General features: G+C 36.0%; 1 protein-coding gene across 8 annotated transcripts in view; it reads left to right on the top strand.

Annotated features, from left to right (window-relative positions):
• The window catches only part of Pde4d (phosphodiesterase 4D), an 816,241-nt gene that overhangs the window by 774,185 nt on the left and 18,879 nt on the right, over positions 1-23,177 (top strand). For 7 of the 8 annotated variants that reach the window (XM_058583143.1, XM_046456221.2, XM_046456224.2 and 4 more), the window contains one exon: positions 21,885-21,978. In XM_058583143.1, the coding sequence (XP_058439126.1) occupies positions 21,885-21,978 (94 nt within the window). Of the gene's footprint in view, positions 1-12,801; positions 16,065-21,884; positions 21,979-23,177 lie in introns of those variants that run through there. The other variant, XM_046456227.2, reaches the window with a different exon arrangement.

Genomic DNA, 23,177 nt, shown 5'->3' with positions numbered 1-23,177 from the left:
AAATCTGGTTGTAATGCGCCTTGGGGACAGCTTTGAAGAAAAAAGAAATCCCACAGGTCAACAAGAGGGTGCGAATGTTTTAGGGAGGATGATCAGCAGCAGCTTTGGGGGAGGAGGGGAGGACTGACTAGCTTGGGGAGATTTACAGACAGTGTATTTCATGAGACTCAGGTCTCTGTTAGCACTAAGAGCTGGTGTCATCTCCTTCACCTGTTGCCTCCTTGAGTGGTAGCCCAGTAGCAGCATGGGTGGGTTGCTAAATCCAACGGCTGGGCTATCCCCTAAGGATCCTGGTGCCCAGGAGTGAGGAAAGGGAATAGTTGAAGGGTACTTGACAGCAAGGTACAAGCTGCAATAGGGTGAAAAGAGACCATGTCCATATAAATATCAGCTGATTCACTGTAATAGACTTGTTAGTTAACTTACATGCTAGGAGAGTAAAATGGAACAAAATAGCAAATTCTCAATTCTCCTTTAAATCATTTCCTAAATTCTGATGAACTTAGCGACTTCTTTTCTGGGTATAAATCTGCTCCACACTAGAGTTAGGACCTTGGACCATTAATTTACTCTAACCCCTTTGAGCCTCTGTTTTCTCTATAATCAAGACAACACAAGCTACCTCATTGGACTGTTGTGAAAATTAAATAAACACTTACGTAAAGTACGTAGTGTGCTGCACACACATGGCAGGCACTATGGCCTATCTTTAGTAGGGATGATGACTGTAACTATTTTTAAACTTAAAAGGTCAATTTTATATGCTGCCATATAGGTAACCCAATGCAATTGGGGCTTGAATCAACAGACTGGGAGAGGGCTTACAGAGTATGCCTTTGAAATCCTGATACCCAGTCATGGTGATTTATGGGACCTTATCAGCTTGCATATGTGATGCCCACAGATTTGTTTACTTTAGTGTTATCTTGGTTACCTAGCACCCAATGATGGCATATTTTTATTTACACTCTTGCTGACTACTTAATTAGATTGGCTCTAAAAGGATACTATGAAGGCGGCCACAAAAAAAGACTTACTAATGTTATAAAAGCTGTATGTAGATCTTCATTTATCTGTCTAAAAATTGGTCCTTTGCTTGTGCTTTGTTTTTCCCTACCCTGGATGACCTCCTAAGCCCCTTCAAATGATTTTTCTGATTCTGTGAAAAGCGAAGTCATGATTTAAAAATGTGTCCAATATCAGACAAAGTGAAGATAACAAGTGCTTTTTTCCTGGTGAAAGTAGAAATGAACTAGAAGTAGACCCTTTAATCCTTGCAGATTAAAAATGACAGTCCAGCTGAGAAACACAAGTGTGGATGAGATGACCTTGAATCCAATGCCAGCCCCATGATGAGGTCTTAGTCATGAGTCTGACACTAGATATAACCATCAAGAGAAAACTTCCCTAGTGGTGCAGTTGTTATAAGGGTTGACCATGAGTCACTGCATAGGCGATTGGTTCCTTTCCATTTTCCACTTAATGTCAGCCACGTTGCAGAGAAATCAAACTTCAGTTTGCTTAATAATCTCTCTTTTTCCATCTTCAATTCCATAATTCCTTAGGGATTTATGAGATCTACCTGTTATACAGATATAACAAAATAACAAGGAACAGCCAAGTGAAAGTAACCAAGGACAACAGAGTTCTGTGTTTCAGGGCTTTGATCTTATGGAGAATACAGACTTGGTCTTGTTAGTCATTTTTTAGCCCTGATTTGGTGTTATATGGGCACCATCACTTTCAAATGACATTTTTAATTTGGTATGTCTCTCTTACTCTGTTTGATCCTTGACCATGCTCTAGAGGAGATACCACTTTCATGTGGGAAATAAACAATTAGGAGGGTTTGGTTTTGTTTTGCACATTTTGGCTGCAGTCAACCATGTTCAGGTTTCAGGCTTTCACTGAGGTGCTGTTTTATACTTTTGTTTTAGATGGCAGGATATCTATCTGCTCAAGGTTCTTAGAGGAGAAATGAGATCTTAACATAGGCGTATTTTATGCAAACAGGCAGGTACACAAGTACCAAAGCATACAGACATACCACTGAAAATATAGCTAGCCTTCTAAGTCAGCCTGTTGCATTTTAATGGGTCACAGAGTGCTTTAGGGTGTCCAGTCCTGTAGAGAAGTTCCACACACAGGACTAGAATGAGAAGCATTCCAGGGAACATGCTACTTCAGCATCTGGATCGTGAACATTGAGGATTCCTATTAGTTGCTAATGAAGAAGGAGGTATATTCTTGGGGCTAGAAGAAATTTGGGTAGGATAAAATACCCTGTAGGTTTAGTGTTATTGTATATTTGTGGGGAGGGGGATGAGTGGGTATCATGGAAGCGTGAGCCTGGCTGAACAATCTGATTTTAAGGCCAGAACAGGGGTGAGAAATGCAGATTGGGCCCCATGGCAGATTGCCTTAAATGCCCAGCTAAAACATGAGCAACTCTCCTATAAATCCTGCAGAGCCTTGCATTTGATTATAAGGATAATATTAGAAAGGAAATAGAACAACCAAGTGATTTGGGGAGGGTAAATCTGGTAAAAGTGTACAGGATGGATCCTACTGAGGGGACATACTGAAAGCAGGAAGAGTCTGTTAGAGAATTAGCTACTAGAGTGACAAGGGCCTGAAGTAGGATGGGAATGAAAAGAAAAGATGGGCAGGACAAAGATTGCATGAGGAATGGTGACGGGACCTACAGGACTGCAGGGCTACAGCCAGAGGACAGTATGAAACTCTAAACTCAAATAATGGGAAAGATGATAGTCAGCAGATCAGGAAGAGAAGCCAGATTGAGATGGGGGCTGTTGGACAATATCTTAGTTAAACTTTTAGTCATGAGATAGAGGTGAGACTCCATGTCTAAGTTACAATGCACTCTGGGCCTTCAATTGTCAGGCCTGGTTTTCCAGGAAAAAGGCAAGATGCTACTAGAGTTTTGCCTCCACAGAGTTGATAGCTGGAAGCCTTCAGACTCATCTGTAAAACGGGGATAATGCTAGCGCTCACTCATAAGGTTTTTATTAGAAATAAATGAGATAACGCCAGTAGTAAAGCCAGCACCATCTTCAGCACATAGTAAACACTCAATAAATTTGAGCTTTTATTATTCTTTTATTATGAGTTTTAGGGAAAGACAGTTTTGTGGATTGTTAGGACTGGTATTCTGGAGGCTTTTGAAGCCCTCTACTTGGAGTCTTTTCTTACTACCCCAGATGGGAGAGTGTGTGTTCTGATCCACATACTTGCCTCCCTATCTGTGGGGGGAAGTGACTGCCCGGGCTGTAATTGATCATGTCCAGCTGTTGATCACTGTTAGTCAGGTCTGTAATGCTTTTACATGAACAGTTATGGATCTTGGCTACTCTTCTCTTCATTGACACTCCTATAATACAATCCCTGAGCTGGATTTTGCTTTCATTTGCTGGGTCCATTGTGAAATCAGTCTTAAGGGGTCTATAAAGAGCTTCTTTTGAAGAATGGTATGAACCCAGTGTATTATTCTGCATTCACCCAGAGTGAAATATCCTTCTTTACATTTGTCAGAAAAATATCTTGTTGTGTTTGAGATCTCCAGGAGCAGTCTTGTCTGGCTTGGGTGATTTTGATAACTTCTAGACAAACCACTGGTACATAAACCTTTGGGTAGGTATAATGGTAGCCATTTTAAAACAACCTTTATATCTATATATCTATATCTTCATTTTGTTTATTTATTTTTATGTGGTGCTGAGGATTGAACCCAGTGCCTCACATCTACAAAGCAAGCTCTCTGTCACTGAGCTACAACCGCAGCCCACAACCTTTGTTTTTTGAATATTTTTTAAGTTGTCAATGGACCTTTATTATTCATTTATTTGTGGTGCTGAGAATCGAACTCAGTGCCTCACACATGCTGGGAAAGCACTCTACCACTGAGCCATAACCCCAGCCCATAAAGCAGCCTTTTTAATCAGAATGTTTTCTTTGTGACAAGTTTCAGTATTTCTGGCAATAATATAACTCACTGAACTCCTGGCACATGCTTTATAGATTGTCCTAGATCACTACATTAACTCCAATTCCTCCACACAGCACAGAGCCCTTAGATAATATGCTGCCTGTTTCAGTGCTCATAGGAGGTGGGACTTTAAGTCAGCCAGAGTAACCTGTGTTCTATACCACGGTGCATCTCATAAATCTCAGTCCCTGCTATTTAGTCACTGTGGCAAATGAAACAACAGAACAACCCATTGGTACACTACTTTTACCTGTTTCTTATGGCCTTCAGTTAAGTTTTCATTCATAAAATGTTTAAACAAGACATGGGACTAAAATTAAAATTTGTCCACTCTGAGTGCTCAACTCATAGATAATCTTGATTTCATCAAAATTTTCTATAATCAGAATTTCACATAATTTTGATTACATTGTGTGAGCAGTTGTTTGGGCTTTTGTAGTCCTAATCTACTATGGTGAAAGGATTTTAAAAATGAATTATCTATTCTTGCCCCTTTGCTAGATTATTCTAAAACATTTTGAAAGATTTTGATGGAAGTGGTCTATCCTAATGTAATGTCTTTGGGGTCTTTGCTCTTTGGCACCTTTCCTTGTTCAGACCTCTTTAATGAACCTGAGGGTGAAAGGTGCAGAAGGTTCCTCAACAGTTAAGACTAAACCTTCATCTATTTAGGTGTTCCTATGCTTGGCTCTTAAGTCTCTTTTTTCTTCTTCATCTTCCTCCATATCTCTATGTCCCCTAGTCTTCTCCATCTCAGAGCAGGTGTTCATCAGAACAGAAGTTAGGAGTTAATTCTCTTCCTTATCTCATTCATCTGCCTTTACCCCTTTACAAGCCATCCCCTGTAGAAATAACTTTTCAAAAATGTGAATCATGTTCAAAATCTACATGATATTCCATTACTTGGTGCTAGAACCTTCCAGGGGTATCCCCCACCCCCTTGAAGGCTTCCAGGGTCCCACACCATCTTGCTTTCACTTGCCTCTGATATCATTCTCCCCTGTCTCCTGATTCCTTCAGCCTTGGTCTGTTCTGATTCATCTTTCTTTTTAAGTTCAATTGTATTTTAAAAACATTAAAACTGTACATATAAATGGGATACCTTGTGATATTTTTATACCAGTATATATAGATAGATAGATAGATTGATTGATCGATTGATTCAGACAATCTATTTAATTTAAATCAGATTAAGCATAATTATCTTTAATCATCTATCATTCATGGTGAAAACATTCCGAATCCTTTCTGCTAGCTTTTTGAAATGTAGCATTATCTATGTACCCTACTGTGCAATAGCACATCCTAACTCTGACTCCTGTCTGACTCTAATTTAGTGCCCATTGATCAGCTCTCCCTCCCTGCTTCTCTCTACTCTCTAGCCTCTTGTAACCACCATTCCACTCTAAACTTCCTCACATATGAGTGAGATCATATATGTGATACTTATCTTTTGTACCTGGCTTACTTCACTTAATTCTCCCCAGTTCCTTCCATGTCCTTGTGACAGGATTTTATTCTTTTTCTGCTGAATTATATTCCACGATGGATGTGTACTGCATTTTCTTTACTCTGTCATCACTTGATGGACACTTAGGTCGTGTTTCCGTATCTTAGTAATTGTGAGTACTGCTGCAATAATTGACTTCCTAGTTATTTGGGTCTCTTCTCAGATACTATCTTCTTGATACAGTTTTTCCTCAATACTTAACCTTATGGTCACCATCACAGTATCATATTGCCTCTATTTTTTTTTTCATTAATTTTTTTTCTCCTTCTTTGTCTTTCTGCTCCAGGAGTCGGAAGTTTACATGGGCAAAGAGAGTCTTGTCTTGTTATTACTGTGTCCCCGAGGCTGGTACACAGTAGCTGTGCAATAAATATCAGTGAGTGAATAGGTGAATGAAACCATCCTAAAAATCTTAAGTGTCTGATTTTTAAAGCCCATTGCTTTCATAGGAACTTTTAATGAAACCTAAGTACTATGGTTTTGTTTCCTTGTTAAGAATATCAACAGTTCGATAGAAGAGTAAATCTGGGAAATGCCATGTCAAACCAACAAGGCAAGGTTGTGTGTCAAGTCCTTGGCAGAACCTTGACTATGCTAATGTACAGACTCCATAGAAGTAAGTGCCACGTTGAAGCTTTGTTTGACAGTGGAAATCGTCTTTTCAAAGTGCTGCTTTGGATTGCTGTCCTTCACAACACATTCTGGGACATGCTGCCTTAGACAAAAGCTCATCCTAAAAGGGGAAAAAGCATCATATACTGACTATGAGGAAGCAAATTTATACTGACTGTAAAGAGACCAGGCTGGAAAAAATAGAAAACTATGAAAAAAATAAAATAAAAGCAAAAGGATTCAGAAGGAATACTCCTATTGAGGCTCTTCAGTTTTGTGCAAAAAGTTGTGCCCATTTTAATGGATTTTTCTGTCCCTCATAGTTGGCATAGTATTTGACCTAGGATGAGTACACAATAATTATTTGTTGCCTTTTCATTGATGAACAAATAATAGTGGCCCAGGGTCACCATTTGTGTGTTGATTTTGTTCTGCAATTTCACCAAATTCATTTATTAGTTCTAACAGATTTTTGTTTTCCTGTATGTGGTCCTTTAAGGCTTTTCTGTATTTAAGATCATGTCTGCAAGAAAGGACAGTTTGACCTCCTCCATTCAAAATTGGATGCCCTCTCTTTCGTTCTCTTGCCTAATTGCCTCTGGCTAGGACTTCCAGTACTATGTTGAATAAAAGAGGTGAAAGTGGGCATCCTTGTGCTGTGCCACATCTTAGAGAAAAAGTTTTCAACTTTCCCCATTTTGTATGAGGTTACCTTGAGTTTGTCACATATGGTCTTTATTGTGGTAGGTTCAAACTTTTGTTGGAATTTTTTTTTTTTTTTGTGATATTGAATTTTCTGAGATGATTTTCTGTCTCGATTGAGGTGAATCCTACATGATTTGGGTCCTTCATTCTGTTTGGGGTATATCTCTCAGGAGAGTTTATTGATTTGTGTATGTTGAGCCACTTTGCTTTCCTGTGATAAATTCTACTTGATTATGATGAATAATCATTTTTACCCTGCTGTTGGATTTGGTTTGCTAATTTTTTCTGAGAATTTTTGCATCTGAGTACATCAAGAATTTCAACGTGTAAATTTCTTTTTTGTTGTTGTATCCTTGTCTGGTTTTGGTATTGAGGTTTTGCTGGCCTTACAGAATGAATTAGGAAAAATCTCCCCCTCTTCAAATTTTTGAAATAGTTTGGGAAGTATTAAGTAGAAAATGTTAAGGGCAAGTTAAAGGTTGGGTTGCATTGTTTTGTGGCTCGTGTCTGATTTTTTGTTCAGGCATCTTTTGTTGAAAGGAGGAGTATCCTTTCATTTTTTTAAATTATAGCTCAAATTTTGTGAGTTAAAATTACTTTAAGATCCATATATTAGAGGGGTGCATGTGAAAATTATGCATGTCTAGAAGTAAACCTGTTTACATTTGTCCTTATTGCTTCAGAAGACAGGCCTTCTCTGCTTAAATCATTTCACAAAGCACACCCTATAGTGAAGAAGGAGCATTTTTTTAAAAAATTGGAATTTCTTTTCTAATGAATGTTGCAAGTGTTTCCTGTTTTTAAATAAAGCCGTTTGGGTGAAAAATTTCAGACCAGATTAATTAGATAATGAACCTTCCTTTGTTTCCTAGATTATTATTCAATTTTTAAGATTCAACTTGCTGTTCCTCTTAATCTCAGTCATCCTTAGAATTTGTGAGGAAGCTTTCATTTTCTGAAATATAACTCAGGAACAGAGCTGCTTTATAAGTCAAATGTGGGTCCTTTGTCACTAGAGGGCAGTAAACACAAACAGATGTAGTACATTTATTTGAGGTTTCTTCATGTTTTAGCAATAATCAAAATAATATACAGTTTTTCTAATGTGCAAATAGATTGAAAATCCCGTGATTTAAAATATCGGTGATAGCTGGATGTGGTGGCAACTCAAAAGGCTGAGAGCAGAGAGTCTGAAGTTCAAGGCCAGCCTCAGCAATGTAGGTGAGACCTTCAACAACTTAGACTCTGTCTCAAAATCAATTCTTTTAAAAAGGACTAGGGATACAGCACCATGGTAAAGCATGTATGTATGTATTTATGTTTGTTTGTGTATATATGTCTATATTGTGTGTTTGTCGACCTCTAAAAATAGTTCTAAGACATTTGAAGGTAGACTGTTTTTAGAGACACTGACTGCTAAAGCTATTGTGTTTAATATCTCAAGTTAAACTTTGCCTCAGAATTATTCCAGGGGCATTTAAGTAATTGTATTTGCATTTGTGAAACTGAACAGTACCAGATATATGAGACCCTACTTTATATGAATTTGGTTCTTGGTTAATAATAACTACCAGAACTTGATTCTAAATAGAAAGGTATAAAATAAAAGCAGGTAGATTATAGAAGTAGATAGAATAAAATATTTTCCAATAGTGTAAGTTCTACAAAAAGTGCTATTGCCAGGGCAATCCCTTTGGTTGGAGAATTCTAAGAGAATATATATTTATCTTAATATTTCTTAAATATTTCAAGTACAATAATATAATATTTAGCTTAGAATTGATTATATTAATAGACCTTTTGTGTAGATTCTGGGATAAACATAAAACAAAGTCCGAAATGCTGTTTTTTTATTAACATATATTAATTGTACATGTCAATGGAGTTTGGTATGATATTTCCATACATACATACTTTTATCCTACACTGACCAAATCACCCATTTCTCACCACCCCCCTTCCTCCCCTCACTAGTCCCTGGTGATCACTATTCTACTTTCTGGTCTTTTTTTAGTTTCCACACAGGAGGGAGAACATACAGTACTTGACTTTCTGTGTTTATCTTGTGAAATACTGTTTTGGGCGGAAGCCAGACAGCCTGATTTTAAACTTTGGCATTACTACTTTCTGGCTTTGTGACCTTGAGCAAGACACTTGACTTCTCTGAACCCCAATTACCTCATGTTTTGGTTTTTCTTTTTCCCTATTAAAAACTGTGGCTTCTCTGTCTCGACCAGTGTTCTGAAGTCAATGATGCCAGCCATATGTTAATGTGTCAAAGATTCAACTCCATCCATAGAATTTTAAGTATCCTGAAATACTCCAGAGAGCTTGCTGATTGCTCAGAGTATCTATTAAGGACTGAGAAAATGAAGAAGAGTGGGATGTAGTGATTCTCAAGAGAATCACTGATGGAAAGTTTTTTTTTTTTTTCCTGTTTCAACATCTATGTTTATAAGCCATTTGCATGTTCAAGAGTGGCAGATTACAACTAGGAATCTGAATTCTAGCTGTGGTGCTGCCCCTCAAACGGCATTGTCAGGAATTTTTGGACCTCGGTTCCTTTTCTGAATGTGTTGCGCCCACTCTGCATGAGAGCACATCCTTGTCTGGTTCATAGTGCATTCCCAAACACAGGCATGTCTCACTCAGGTGGGGCTGCGTATCTGGGCACTGCTTCCTAACTAAATTAGCTGGTAGGATCCACCCTGTCTGGAGATCGGACCACAGAGATAGTAACCATGGTTCTTTCATTCAAGATGCTGTAGATTCAGCAAAAGAATTGAGGGTAAAAGAATTTTTTCCTGGATTCCTATAAATGACCATAGAGCTTGCATCAGCCTTTTAGATGATGAACCATCACAGACCATGGTGAGCAAAGGCAGAAAGAGGACTGGGTTTGCCTGAGCTGTCACCCATGGGGCAAGTTATCAAGTATTTAAGAATGTCCATCTTTTGACTTTAAAATGGGCAGAGTATCTATCTTACTGAGATGTTGCAAAGATAAGAAATAAGGTATATAAAACTCTCATTGCATAATAGACATCTAATAACTTGAGACAGTTTAAAATCCACAGAAGTCAAGTCTGACAGTAAGAGTTGCACCATTCTGGATCCATCTGAATTTCTCTTCTGGATTGTCTAGAATCCTCTCCAAGTTCTTCCTACCATGGCAGTAGGAACAAGCTTCTGGTCTGTTTTGTGTAATGGGAAAAAAAATAAAATGAGTTTTAATTTAGCTTAGAGCTTAAAAAAGACTTCTTATTCCCTTGAAATATGGAAATCTTCCTTGGTACTTTTTACTTAACACTTGCAGTAATCTTCTGGCAGCATATTAGGGATTTACAGTTGAATCAACTCAAATCTGACACCTCTCTGAGCATTAGTGCATGTTGTTGCTGATGGAAATCTGTGGAATGGAGACACCATTGTGTTCAGCAAGAGAATGGGCAGTGGACAGTCAGAAGCAGGGAAAACCATATGTGTTTTTGGATCATTTTTTAAGACAGGTTCTGTTGTTTTGCCATATATAATTTGTTTTAAATGTTTTTGGTGACATGGCTGAGGGTAACACCTCTGATCGTTTCCTATCTCCTATAGGTGGTTAAAAATGTTGCTAATTTTTGCTTCTGCATCAATCAACAACCTTTTTGTGTTTGTGATCATTAACTACCTCAAGAAATATAGAAAAAGAGTAAGATATATATTTTCTCTCAATGATTCTACCTTCGGATTGTAGAAGCTAAACTCAGGGCAATAGAAACAACTAGAACAGAGATTCTTAACACTGGACTATTCAGAAAATTTGGGGAACACAGTGTGGGGTGCTTCTCTGGTGAGCAGAGGCTAGGGAGACTGGACATCCTGAAGTCCATAGGAAAGTCCTTTGCCATGAAGGATTCCTCTGTCCCACCCACAGGACTTCCAGCTGTTCATGTAGATGAAAAACGCACTTATAATAAGCTGAGCCTAGAACCCAGCTCCTTTTTACATGCACACACGAAATATTTTTACATGGTTTTATCCACACTAGCTCTTCAGTAATGCAGCAACAGCATCATGTTACGGGAAGTTTGTACTTGGTTATATTTGAAGGCTTCCGAGAGTAATCCTAACCATTTCAGGAGAAAAACACAGTCTTTCTAATATAATTTCTGTGTGTTCATTTTCATGCTGCTGTAACTTTCATGGCCATCTTCCATATCAGAGAAATCACAGTGAACACTTACATAGCATTTACTGTTCCAAGTGCTTCGATTATATGCACTGATTTAATTCCCACAGCAACCCTATGAGGTAGACACTATTCTCATTTTCCAGATGACTAAATTTGAGCATGAAACATTTAAATAAGTCCCTCAAGGTCATAGCTAGACAGGAATAGTAAGATCTAACCTTCTAATGATTTTTTAATATGGTTGTATACAATATTTATGTTTTGTATTATTCAATATAAATTCTTTTTACTTCTGCTTATGTTACTGATATAAACCATTCTACTTATTTTTGAAAGATTATCTACGTAGGGAGTATTTAGTCTGTGTGCCTATATTTAGCAAAGTATATTTACAGGAATTGTCATTAAGAATTTCAATTCAGGGTATAAGAAATATTTGTTGTAAAAAGAAAATGTTAACTTGACGCTTGTCAAAGAATAAAATCGACTGGCGGATAGATAACAAGGAGTCAGGGCAGTGAGCCTAAGCTTGCTGAGAACCACTTTGAAATATGACTGGGATTTAAATTATAGGGGGTGATACTCATTGGGGGCTTACCACCGCGTGTGTTGCTGCCTGGAGGCCTTTGCTCTGGGTGTGCCCCTAGCCTGGATCCCCCTCCCAGGGCTCTTGCTCCAGATCTCTGGATGACCATCATCTCAGAGAGGCTTCCCTGATCCTCTGTGTCCTAACACTTCATTGCCTCCCTCTCCTTTCTCTTCCTCCATTGCCCTTTTCATCCTTTGGTGTGTTTATCTTGCTAACTTAGTTGTTACATGTAACCTCCAGGTAGGAAAATGTGTTTTGTTTATACTGTGTCCCCCAGCATGTGGGACAGTGGTTGGCATATAGTAGGAGCTTAGTAAAAAATATTTTTTTGTATGAAGGGGTGAATAAAGGATAATTAAAATTTGGAGAAGGACAGGAATAGTTATGTTTGAGACATACTTGAATAACTTAAATCTGACTTTGAAGGGCTGGTTTGAGGCAGGCAGAGTGGAAGGAGGAGGGAGCTAGTAAAGATAGGGAAATGGGGGCTGCTGCTCCAAGAGACAGGTGGAATTCTAGCCTTCCAGGGACAGAACGGAGATGTCAAAGAGCAGCTGAAAACAGTTTTGCATTTAGGGATTAGGAGCAGCAATCTGGATCCCACAGAGGAATGTAGATGGAAGGAAGTAGGTGGTGGGTTACTAGCTTTGAAGTTACAGGCTGAGGCTGGATTTGAGGAAATGAGGTCTGGCAATGGAAATCAGTATGGCCCTGGAGGGGGGAAGGTCAGAAGCAAGAAAATAGTGGAGATTCAATGACAGAGTTTCAGACCTGAGACACAGAGTGACATGATGCAGATGAAAGGAAACATAGTATATTAAGAAAAGTAGTAGTCTGAGAGTTAAAAAATGCTGGTATGGGGCTGGGGTGGTAGCCCAGTTGGTAGAGCATTTGCCTTGCATGTGTGAGTCACTGGGTTCAATCCTCAGCACCACATAAAAACACATAATATAAAGATATTGTGTCTGTCTGTAACTAAGACATTACTTTTAAAATGTTGGTATGATAATGGAATTATTGTTATCAATATCATCTGATATCTATTTGTTTTATTATATATCATTATTTCAAGTGCTTTGCATATATTTTTTTATTTTATTATTTTATTCTAATTAGGTATGTGTGAGGGTAGAATGCATTTTGATGCATCATACATAAATGGAGTATAACTTCTCATTTGTCTAGTTGTACATGATGTAGAGTTACACATTTCATTTAATCCTCCTAACTGTTCTGGCTATTGATTGCTGTATAATAAATCACTTCAAATTTGAAATACAATATATTTTTACTAGTTTCCATGATTTTGTGGGCATGGCTAGACATTCTCATTTGGGGTCCCTTGTGGTTGCAGTCAGGTAGTGGATGGGGCTGGAGTCATCTGAAAGCTAAACTGGGCTGCATGACCAGGATGGCTTCTTCATCTCTGGTCTGGTTGGTGACTGGGCAGATGTGTGTGCTTGTTTTTAGGCAGGCACAATCTCTCCATATCCCCCACACTATACTTTCCTACATATCAGCACAGGGATTCCAATAGCAAGTTCAGAGAAAGCAAGGTGATAGCTCAAGGCCTCTGTGACTTAGCCTCAGCAGTCATGCATCATCATGTGAGTATACAGGCCAGCTCAGATTCAGCATAGTGGAGTGGTGTGACTCATTAGGAGTCTTTTGCAGATTAGCTGCTGCACTAACCAATTTAGAAGTTAGGATTAGAGTCCAGGTGCTGGGTGAATTTGGGAAATTTATTTTTTCTCTCAAAGTGTCTTGTTTATATGGAAATGAGAGATTGGAGGGAATGAAATTGAAGGTATTTTCTATTTTACTCTTTTAAGTATTTGGATTGATATGACGGAAGTGGGAATAGAAAGGAACAAAAGGAAAGTAATGGCATTTTATGAAAGATAGGACTTGGTCACAATGTTGGGGAAGGAGAGAAGGTAATGTGGTAGAGGGGAACATGTCAGGGTTACTCGAGGATTCAGTTAGATGATTTATATTAAACACCTGACAGTGTGTGACTCACATGAGACACCTATTGGATGATAGGAGTCACGGATTTCATCTGAGACACTGGATACAACATGGGCCCCCTGACTGCAATGGGAGTTAGTTATGATAAGAACTACTTTAAATAGAAAAATGTTTCATAGTTTTGAAAAAGTTTGACGTGACTGGCAGGACATTTGAAAGGGAAGAGTATTATATTTTTGGAAATACAGTACTAATGTTCAACTTAGAAGTAGTCATTGAAGAGTGTAGGCCTGGGAGAGAGTCTGTGGAGATCCTGAGTTAGGGGATTAATAGAAGAAAGCAAAGAAGGGATGGTCAGAGCAGTGGAAAAAAAAAGAAGTTCAGGACCCTGGGAGTTCAGGGAAAGTGTTAAGAGTGATCAAACAAGGCTGAACACTTCAAAGAAGGTAAGGAGGATGAAAGACCATATTAAAAAAAAAAAAAAGTTTTGCCTTTTTTCTTATCTTCTGTAAAGGATTAAGAGAAATTTAGGGAATAAAACACAAGGGGTGTAAATAGCAACTAAGAACTTTAGCATCAGGTAATCAATAGAATTTCAAAGATGAAGGAAATGCAGTGGTCCCCCTCTTACCTACAGAGGATATGTTCTAGGACCCCCACTGGCTGCCTAAAACAGTAAAGAATATCAAAACCTACATATAATATACTATATTTTTTCTTGTACAAACATAATGATACAATTTATAAGTTTAGGCCTAATAAGAGATCAACAACCATAACTCAAGATAAAATAGTATAATTTTAACAATATGCCAAAATCAAAGTTATTAAAACTTCTGACTGTTTATTTCTAGAATTTTCCAATTAATGTGTTTTGACTAAAAAACTGTAGAAAGTGAAACTGCAGACAAGGAGGAACTGCTGTCTTTATGATGAGGGCATACTATCTAAGACAGACAAACCTGAACAACAGAAGTACTTCAATGACAGGAAGAATGTGCAGTAATCATATCATTAAGTTACAAAAGAGTTGAGAATAAAACTTTGAGACGGAGATGAGGGAGAATGGGCAGGATTTTATGTTAAAATAGGGCAAAAGCAAGATTTCCCCCTTTTCTCATACAAAAGACCTCTTTAATATAAAAATTACAGAGTAATACTACTCTAAACCATACATAAAAATGTTTTTTCCTGAAAGAATCACATTCTATATAGTTGTGATTACTCTTCAGCTTAGTTCTGTATTCCTAAAAGCCACACTTAACTTTAAGTTTACAGCCACAAAAATGTTCCCTTCTGATCAAAATATAGATCCTGTAATCTATATACAAAACATTGCATTCTTTATCCATACACAGCTTGTTAGCTTTTGGATTCATTTTCTCCCAAGTCAGATTTATAATAAATCATCTCTACATTAAGATTTTGGAAATTAAAGAGCTCAGGCACACATAGCACCACCAAAAAAAAAAAAAAAAAAGGGAACTGAGACCAGCCATACCATACAGCTCAGAGGCTGCATCATTGCATTTGTGAATTCTGGGCATAGGTCACATTTTCTAATCCCTTAGCTTTTATTATGAACAGGGGGAGAACCATGGTTATATCTAGGTCACCAGGGAAGCCACTTGTTTTGGATTTGAGAAAGGAAAGTAATTAAAATGCATGCTTGTCTTTCAGAGCAGCATTTATGTGGATGCAAGTAAAGTCCAAGAATATTAAAATTCATAGAAAAGGTTCCAGAAGGGCTGTCAGTCCTTGTCTAAGAATGAGCTGCGGATTTTGAATGGTGTCATGGTCGTTATGCATCTCTGTAAGAGGGAAGCCCCATTTATCTTTCTCACGGCAGCCTCCGAGCTGTAGGGAGACCATTATTAAATGGCGTTCACCGGGTCAGGTGGAAAACCTCTTCCCCAGAGGCTCGCCCTCGCCAGCCAATCACAAAGCAGCCTGCGCCAGGTCCACACCCCCTGCCCTCACACTCTGGAGGATGGAATAGGATTGGTGCATAGTTGGGGTTCTGTGGGAGGGGTTTCTTGTCACTCTTCCCAGCTTCCCTGCAGTTCCTTATTTGGTAGCTTTTGACAGAACTAGTCTTTCTTGCAGCTAAGCATCTTGATATACATTATTCATTAAGCCCTGGAGCTGGGAGAGAGAAAGATGCAGACCCTTAGATCTTTAGCTATTCTTTTATCACATGGATTTTCTTTATTCAGAATAATTGTTGAATTTTGTTCCATTCTGGAGTTTTACAAATGGCATGAATTTAATGGGAAGACGACTGGATGGAACCTAATACGAGGCATTCTTTTGTATACTTAATTACCAAAATCTTTAAAATCACACACTGGCTTGCGGGGATTGTGAAAGTATAAAGGATTTGAAGATACAAATATTTTTGAACATATTTATCATATATATAAGCATTTTTGATAAGCAATCAAAAATGCCTGAAGCAAACTATTTGCTGTCAGTGTCTTGGGGCTACATAAAGGTAAGATTGATTTTTCCTTTGAAAACTCCTGGTTACTCTGATTACATAACAGATATTGTTAACAAATTATGATGGTATTTAAGCCTTTTAAGCAATTCTATATTTTTCCCTTTTACACAAACTATGAAAGAAATGTGGGTTTTTGGTGTTCAAGATAAGATTGGATAACTTTTTATCATGTGTAGTTTGTTAAAATAGCTTTTTGATGTGCAGTGATTCTTCTGTTTGTCATATGGTATAAGTTTGTGTTGTGCTTTAAAATTCATTTGCAAATAATTTTTTAGCCAAATTTCCTATTCTGATTTATAGATTCCAATTAACATGTAACAGTTTAAGGTTATACAGTTAATTTATGGCTCTTGCTAAATGCCTGTACTACTTTAATATGACAAAGATTTTTTTTTCCATCTTTGGATATACAACTCTAGATGACATTAAAATTGACATTGATATTTGTCTCAAAATGAAAATTGATTATCTTAGTGTAAAATTATTTTTAAAAGTTTGTATGATGATGATGCTTTTGTTAATCTCAAGAAGTGAATTAATACACGGAATTTAATAAGAATGTGTTCATATTTAGCAAGCTTTTTGCCTGTTCTGTGGTAATGATAGCATGGTGTTCTACCTCCATGATGGTAGTGAAAGGTAGAAAAACTTAGTTCAGTTCTGGGTGAAGTATCACTTCAGAAAGTGAGGCTCATCCTTGATTATTGAGGCAATTGCACAAATATTTAAAGATTCATTTTTCCATTACTTTAAGGACTTGAAGTTTGAAATATTTTATCTGTTTCTTTTCTTATTTTAAAGGACATTTCCCCCTTTACTTTTGAGATTTTCTTGAATTTTTGGAAAACATTTCAATGTTTAAATTTATGGATGGTCCAGATTTTTAAAATGTTTTTAAATATATCGATTTTCATTATGTGGATTCTGCTAAGCATTTCTTGGCTACTTTTTTTAAATACAGAAAAGTATAGAAAGTAACCCCCAAAACACCCATAATCCCTCTCACTCCTCAATTTATCTCTTAGCTTTTAGCCAGTTCATATTTGATACATTTTTTAAAGGCTTCATGTTTATATTTTGGGTATGAACAATACCTCCAAGAATCTAAATATACAGACATGGTCTTATGCATTTTGAAGATTTTATTTTTATGCAGCCAATTTAAATTTAAGTAGTAGTACTTATGTATTCCAAACTTGTCACAGAACAGCAAATTAAATGAATTTTTAGCAGAAAATCATAGCTAAATATAAGCATTTTCTTTCTGTTTGAGCTGTACCACCTTCTTGAATGTATACTAGGAGGATATGTAATATATATATATATATATATATATATATATATATATATATATATATATATATATATATATATATATATCCAGTAGCACAGTGGCATGATTCAGGGTTTCAGAGGACTATATTTTAAAATATTTTAATTATATTTTTGTTTCTTTAATTTATTTATTTATTCTAATTTTTATACATGGCAGCAGAATGAATTTCAATTCATAGCACACATATAGAGTACAATTTTTCATTTCTCTGGTTGTACACAAAGTGGAGTCACACCATTCATATCTTCATACATGTACTTAGGTTAAGGATGGTGGAATGAGATGGACATAATTTGTCTTATTTTGTTTTCTTAATCTTTTTTTTTTAAGTTTTTTTTTTTTTTGTAGTTGTGTATGGACATATTGCCTTTATTTGTTTATTTTTATTTGGTGCTGAGGATTGAACCCAGTGCCTCACACATGCTAGGCAAGCACTCTGCCACTAGTCTACAGCCCCAGCCCTAACAATCTTAAATATAGAACTTAAATACAATCGGGAATGTAAACCGGAGAACTGTAGTTCTGAAATGTAAAACACACCATGCAGATCTGCATTCTCACTGTTTTGAACAAAAACAAAAGAATAGTCTGGGCATAATATGTGTGATGTGAAATATTCAATGGAATATGCAGTCTCGTTTATTCAGTCTACACAATAGATTCTCTGGCATTTTTTGCTTTATTTATCTGTAATAACTGGCTATTTTGATGAATTATATATTTTAATCACCAGAAAAATTATGCATCAGTAATTTGTGTCCCAGATTTGCAGGTAACAAATATTTTTCTATTTGTGCATATGACAATATATTCCTTCTAAGTTAGAGCTTGTGCACAAGTTAGAAGATGGGTCTGTGAATACCTGGATCCTCATCTAATTTTTCCACTTGCCCCAGAAGATTTAGTGTTTAGTTACATTGACAGAGGGCAGGTGGACACCTTCCCTGTACGGACTGCTGAGGGGCTGGCAGAGGCTGAAAAGACTGCCTATTTCACACCTTTTACATAAAAGGACTTTGTGATTATAGCAACTTGCAGCTTATGACAGGGACAATGTCTAGTCAAAGAGATACTTACTTGAATGCATGCTTCAAATGTTAATAGCAGACTGTCTTTTTGTGTGTGTTTGTGTGTGTATGTGTGTGTGTGTATTTCTATTTAATGGATGTTTTCAAAGGTGGATTCATCTGTAAAGCACGATGTGTTGACCACTCTCTAACTTGTGTGAGATTATATATGATATAGTATGTTTTTGAACATAGTTTCCTCTATGTCTTAAATTCTTTTATGAGATTGGATGAAGAGGGGGCTAGCTAGTCATAACTATAATCAAGTCCTTCAAGTGCATGTTCTTCAATCATAAAAATTAATATCAATTAAAAAATACACAAAAATAGGAACTGAGTATCAAAAAGAGGGCTAGGAAAAAGAACTCAAATAAGTTAAGCCACTGTTATGTGCCAGACTGAATACAAGACACTTTCCATTAGCTTAATTAATCAGTAACCCATAATTTACTCAAGGATACATAATTTAATAAGATGGACAGAAAAAAATTTGAACAGTATTGCAAACATCTTATGAATATTCTTAGAAGGCCTTTCTAGTAGATGATACTATAACATGCTAAGTGAATACAAGAAGAAACCATGTTTTATATGTTATATGATGCCAATTTTTAATTGAAAAATCTCACAGAGGTTAAAAAAGGGCATAGAAGAAAATATAACTGATTGTGATTATTTCTAAGTAATGGGTTTACATGGTTTCTTGCTTTCTTCTGTATTGAATTCTGGGTTTTCTATCACATGTGCATTTTATAATTAACAGGAAGTTACAAAAAGAAAGTAGAGTAAGAAGGTAACCATTGTGTTCCTGGGTTTGAGAATAAGGTTCCTAGACCTCTGAATTGACAACTATAACTTGTATTTTTCATGACCAGTTGGTTTTTGACATCCAGAGAGTGCTAGTATGCATGACTGTGTCCAGCAGTTATTGATTTGTTGTTGTGCTGACCTTCTGCAGTGCTTAGTAGGGAGAGTTCAATCCTTATGCCTAATTTAGATGATCAATAAGTGACTTTTGGAGAGATTTAACTACATTGAGTTAGGTCATCTTTGTAACAATAATGTAGAGAAGCAGTACTTTTTGAACATTCTAAATAAGCTAATTCAACACTGAGGAATAATTGCATTTCAAACATTTCTAAAAGATAAATTCACTGCTCTTCTCCAGACTTAAATGAGAATTTCTAGTGAAGCTCAACCACTTAAAGGCTGCTAAAGATAAGGAGTGATGTATCTGGCTTTGGTCAAGTTTCTAATAGCAGTTACCTTATATATTGAAAAACATATTGTTTCTGTATGTTAAGAGAAATATTAAAAGCATATTTAAAAAGACTAATTGGGCTGTTTTCAAAGTCAAAGGAAGACATGTTAAGAAGCAACTACTATGTCAGTACTGTCAATTCTTTGTTAAGAGATGACTTAAGGGCAATGAAAATGCCAAGAGAAGTGTCTAAAGATGCTTAAGGGTATAGCACTCCAACAAATTGAGTTGCTGTATGTATGGGTATTAAGATTAAATGAGTTTATGATCATATTAGAAATGGCACAGTATTGTATACAGGAAACTAAGTCAGTAGAATATATTTACACAGAAAGAAAGAAATATAAAATAATAGCAACAAGGAAAAATAATATAGAATGTGTCTATAATAAAACTTGAGGCACATATTGGAGGGAAGGAGAAAGGAGAAAATATATTAGAAGAAATATCTGAGGTGTTAACTACTAGCTGAATATCTTCACTGTTGACACAAGACATTAAGGCAAAGATACAAAATATCCTAAACTCCCGAGAGGATGTATTCAAGGAAGAATAAATACATCTACTATCCTAATAGAATACCTTTTTAGAAATGGTGGCAAAAGAAAATCTTAACATTCAGATACAGGTGAGATTGGACATGTTCAAGGTTGTATGGCCATAGACTTAATGTCAAGATTCAACAGCAAGCAATACCCTTAAAGAAAAAGCAATCAAAATAATTACAGTGGAAGCTAAAGGCAGAATAACAACTCAAAAAGGCTGAAGTTAAATAGATGTCAACTTAGAACGTTTTACCTAGCAAAATTAACCTTCAAAATTTCTAATATGAATAAAGATACTTTCAAGGAAGAGGAGAAAACATAAGAGAATTTGCCATTAATTCACCTGCTTTAAAGAAATATATAAGTAGTTCTTCAATCACCAAATATTTGACAGAAGAAAAAAAAACTGAGGCAGGAAGAAATGATGAGCTAAAATTAAATGGCAAGTAGGTGGCCAAATATAATTGAAAAACAGTGGGCATAATAGATATGATATTTGTAAATTGCAAGGAAAAAACATAAAAAACAGGAAGAGTATAAATTTTTAAGGTTCTATCATTTTTTTTGGAAAGTAGTAAATGCATTATATATATTAGATTGTGATAAACCAAGGATGCATTTTGAAATCTCTAAGTTGTACATTAGCCACTAGCCATGTATGACTGTTGAGCATGCATGATTAGATAAAATTTAAATGTGTTTAAGTATAAAAGAATTAAAACATTTTATTAAAGATTTTTTTTAAAAAAGCAGCGGATGTGCAGGGAAGCATCAAATCTTTGAAAATGTTGGCAATGCCGCATGATGTCTTCGGATAAAACAAGCACTGTAGCTTTAGTAAAATAAGTTGCAAAGTAATAAAATAACAATAATGAAAATTTATGGGGTTTTTGTTTGTTTGTTTGTTTGTTTCATGACTTGGGAATTGGGTTGGCAAATTCTGTGAATGCTGAGAACCAAAAGCCTTGTACTTTTTACTTGAAAAAAAAAATTTAAAGAATATATTATGTAGTGTTTATTTAAGTTTTATTTTTCCTCAGTTCCCCAAGAGTACTCAAATCTATTAAAGTTTTCTTTGGGGTAAAATATCAGATTTTAACCTTTGACCAATATTATTTATATATTCATTTCTGGTAATGATAAACCAAATGATAAAAATATACCATGCTTAGTCATGTGAAAACACTTTTGTGTGCTTATAAATCATATTTTTATCTAAATACTAATAATACATTAAAGTGTATAATTGTTTTTACTATTGTCATTGATTGTCAAAATCTGAGCTATTCAATGTCATAGCCACCAGCCACACACTATTTAAATTGAGAGTAATTATATGAAATTCAAAATTCTGTTTCTTGATCACATTGACCACATTTCAAGTGTGTGGCAGCCATCTGTGCCTGGCAGCCACTGTCACAAATGACACAGATTATGGTTCTTTCCTATGATTGCTGAAGGTTCTGTTGAAGAGTTCTCCTCTAAATTGTCAAGAAAATTTAAAATTTTGAGGATGTATCTTTCTGTGTCCCAGGATACGCTTATGTTATTTCACTTAAAATTTCCTCTTCTGTTATTTCATTTTACCTTTTGGTTTTTCAGTTTAAAAGAATGCTTAATCGGGAGCTCACCCATCTCTCTGAAATGAGCCGGTCTGGAAACCAAGTGTCGGAGTACATATCAAACACATTCTTAGGTGAGAGTAACTCCATGCAGCTTAAAATTTTTCTTTTGAATTATTTGCTTGTTGGGTTTTGGAGAGGGATTGAAGCACCAACTCATTTTGGAAACCAAATAAGTGTCAAAAATTCCGTTTGTACTTATTATCTTAATAATTTGATACTGTAAACTTCTAAGCCTTAGAATATAAGGTAACAAAGTAAATATTTTTTATTTACTCAGTGGTGCCAGGGATTAAATGCAGGTCTTCACACATACAAACATTTTACCACTGAGCTACATTCCTAGACAGTTTTTTTCATAATACAGAACAGTACAATGTATTTTATAAGATATTTATGCATGCATTTGACAAATTTTTCTTAAATGCTTCCCTGGCTAGGCACTAGGTACTTAATGATAAATTAGAAATAGTCCCGTACTTGATGACTTGATTGTCTAATGCATACCACGCCTGGCAATCTAGTGAGCAAGTACAGTGCAACTGCTGAAGAACAGTGTGCTAATAATAGCTGAAAGTATGATGTTCTGCGGCAGCCCCTCTACCTCATCAGCAGAAAGAAAGTGCAATAAGTGAAAATCAGTAATTTGAACAAATCATTGATTTAAATTTACTTTCAAAACAAAACTGTTCTAATGGCTGATTGGCACATTACTGAACAGACATGAATGTTTACAATGTACAAGAATGGGTAGGTTTGCTGACTGCTTGAAATAGTGGAAGAATGAATGTACCAAGATATCTGATTTTACTGTAGAAAATGATAAAGAGCATTGATGTAAAATCACTTAATAACTTATAATTGGAATTTTCTGTGGGTCCCATAAAACTTGGTTACATCATAACTTATCTCACTGTGGTATAGAAAAAGAAAAGATCTGAGGTATTCAAGTCATTGAGTATGCTTGTTTCCATTTTCAATTTTTTTTAATTTATCTTGTCAAATGTCAAAAGGAACTACTTCCCTTTGAATTTTTTTTCCTTAGAAAGCTTATTTCTATAATAACAGGAAATAAAGGGGAAACCTATATTTTCTTTCAAAAAATGCTGCTTCAATTCCCATATTCTGATCGGTTTTAATTAGCTGTTAGATTTGTACACTGCTATTTTTATTACATTCGTGTTTGAAGTTTTTATTATTTTAAAGTATGTGTTGAAAATGAAAATCCTTAGTTGGCAAGAGCAGTTTCAAGCCTCTAGGTTATTGTCATACA

This window comes from Marmota monax, unplaced genomic scaffold (genome assembly GCF_021218885.2).
Source record: "Marmota monax isolate L192 unplaced genomic scaffold, Marmota_monax_Labrador192_F-V1.1 WCK01_AAM20220418_F8-fsc00037, whole genome shotgun sequence".
Lineage (NCBI taxonomy): Eukaryota > Metazoa > Chordata > Mammalia > Rodentia > Sciuridae > Marmota > Marmota monax.
This window is presented reverse-complemented; position numbering and strand designations above follow the sequence as displayed.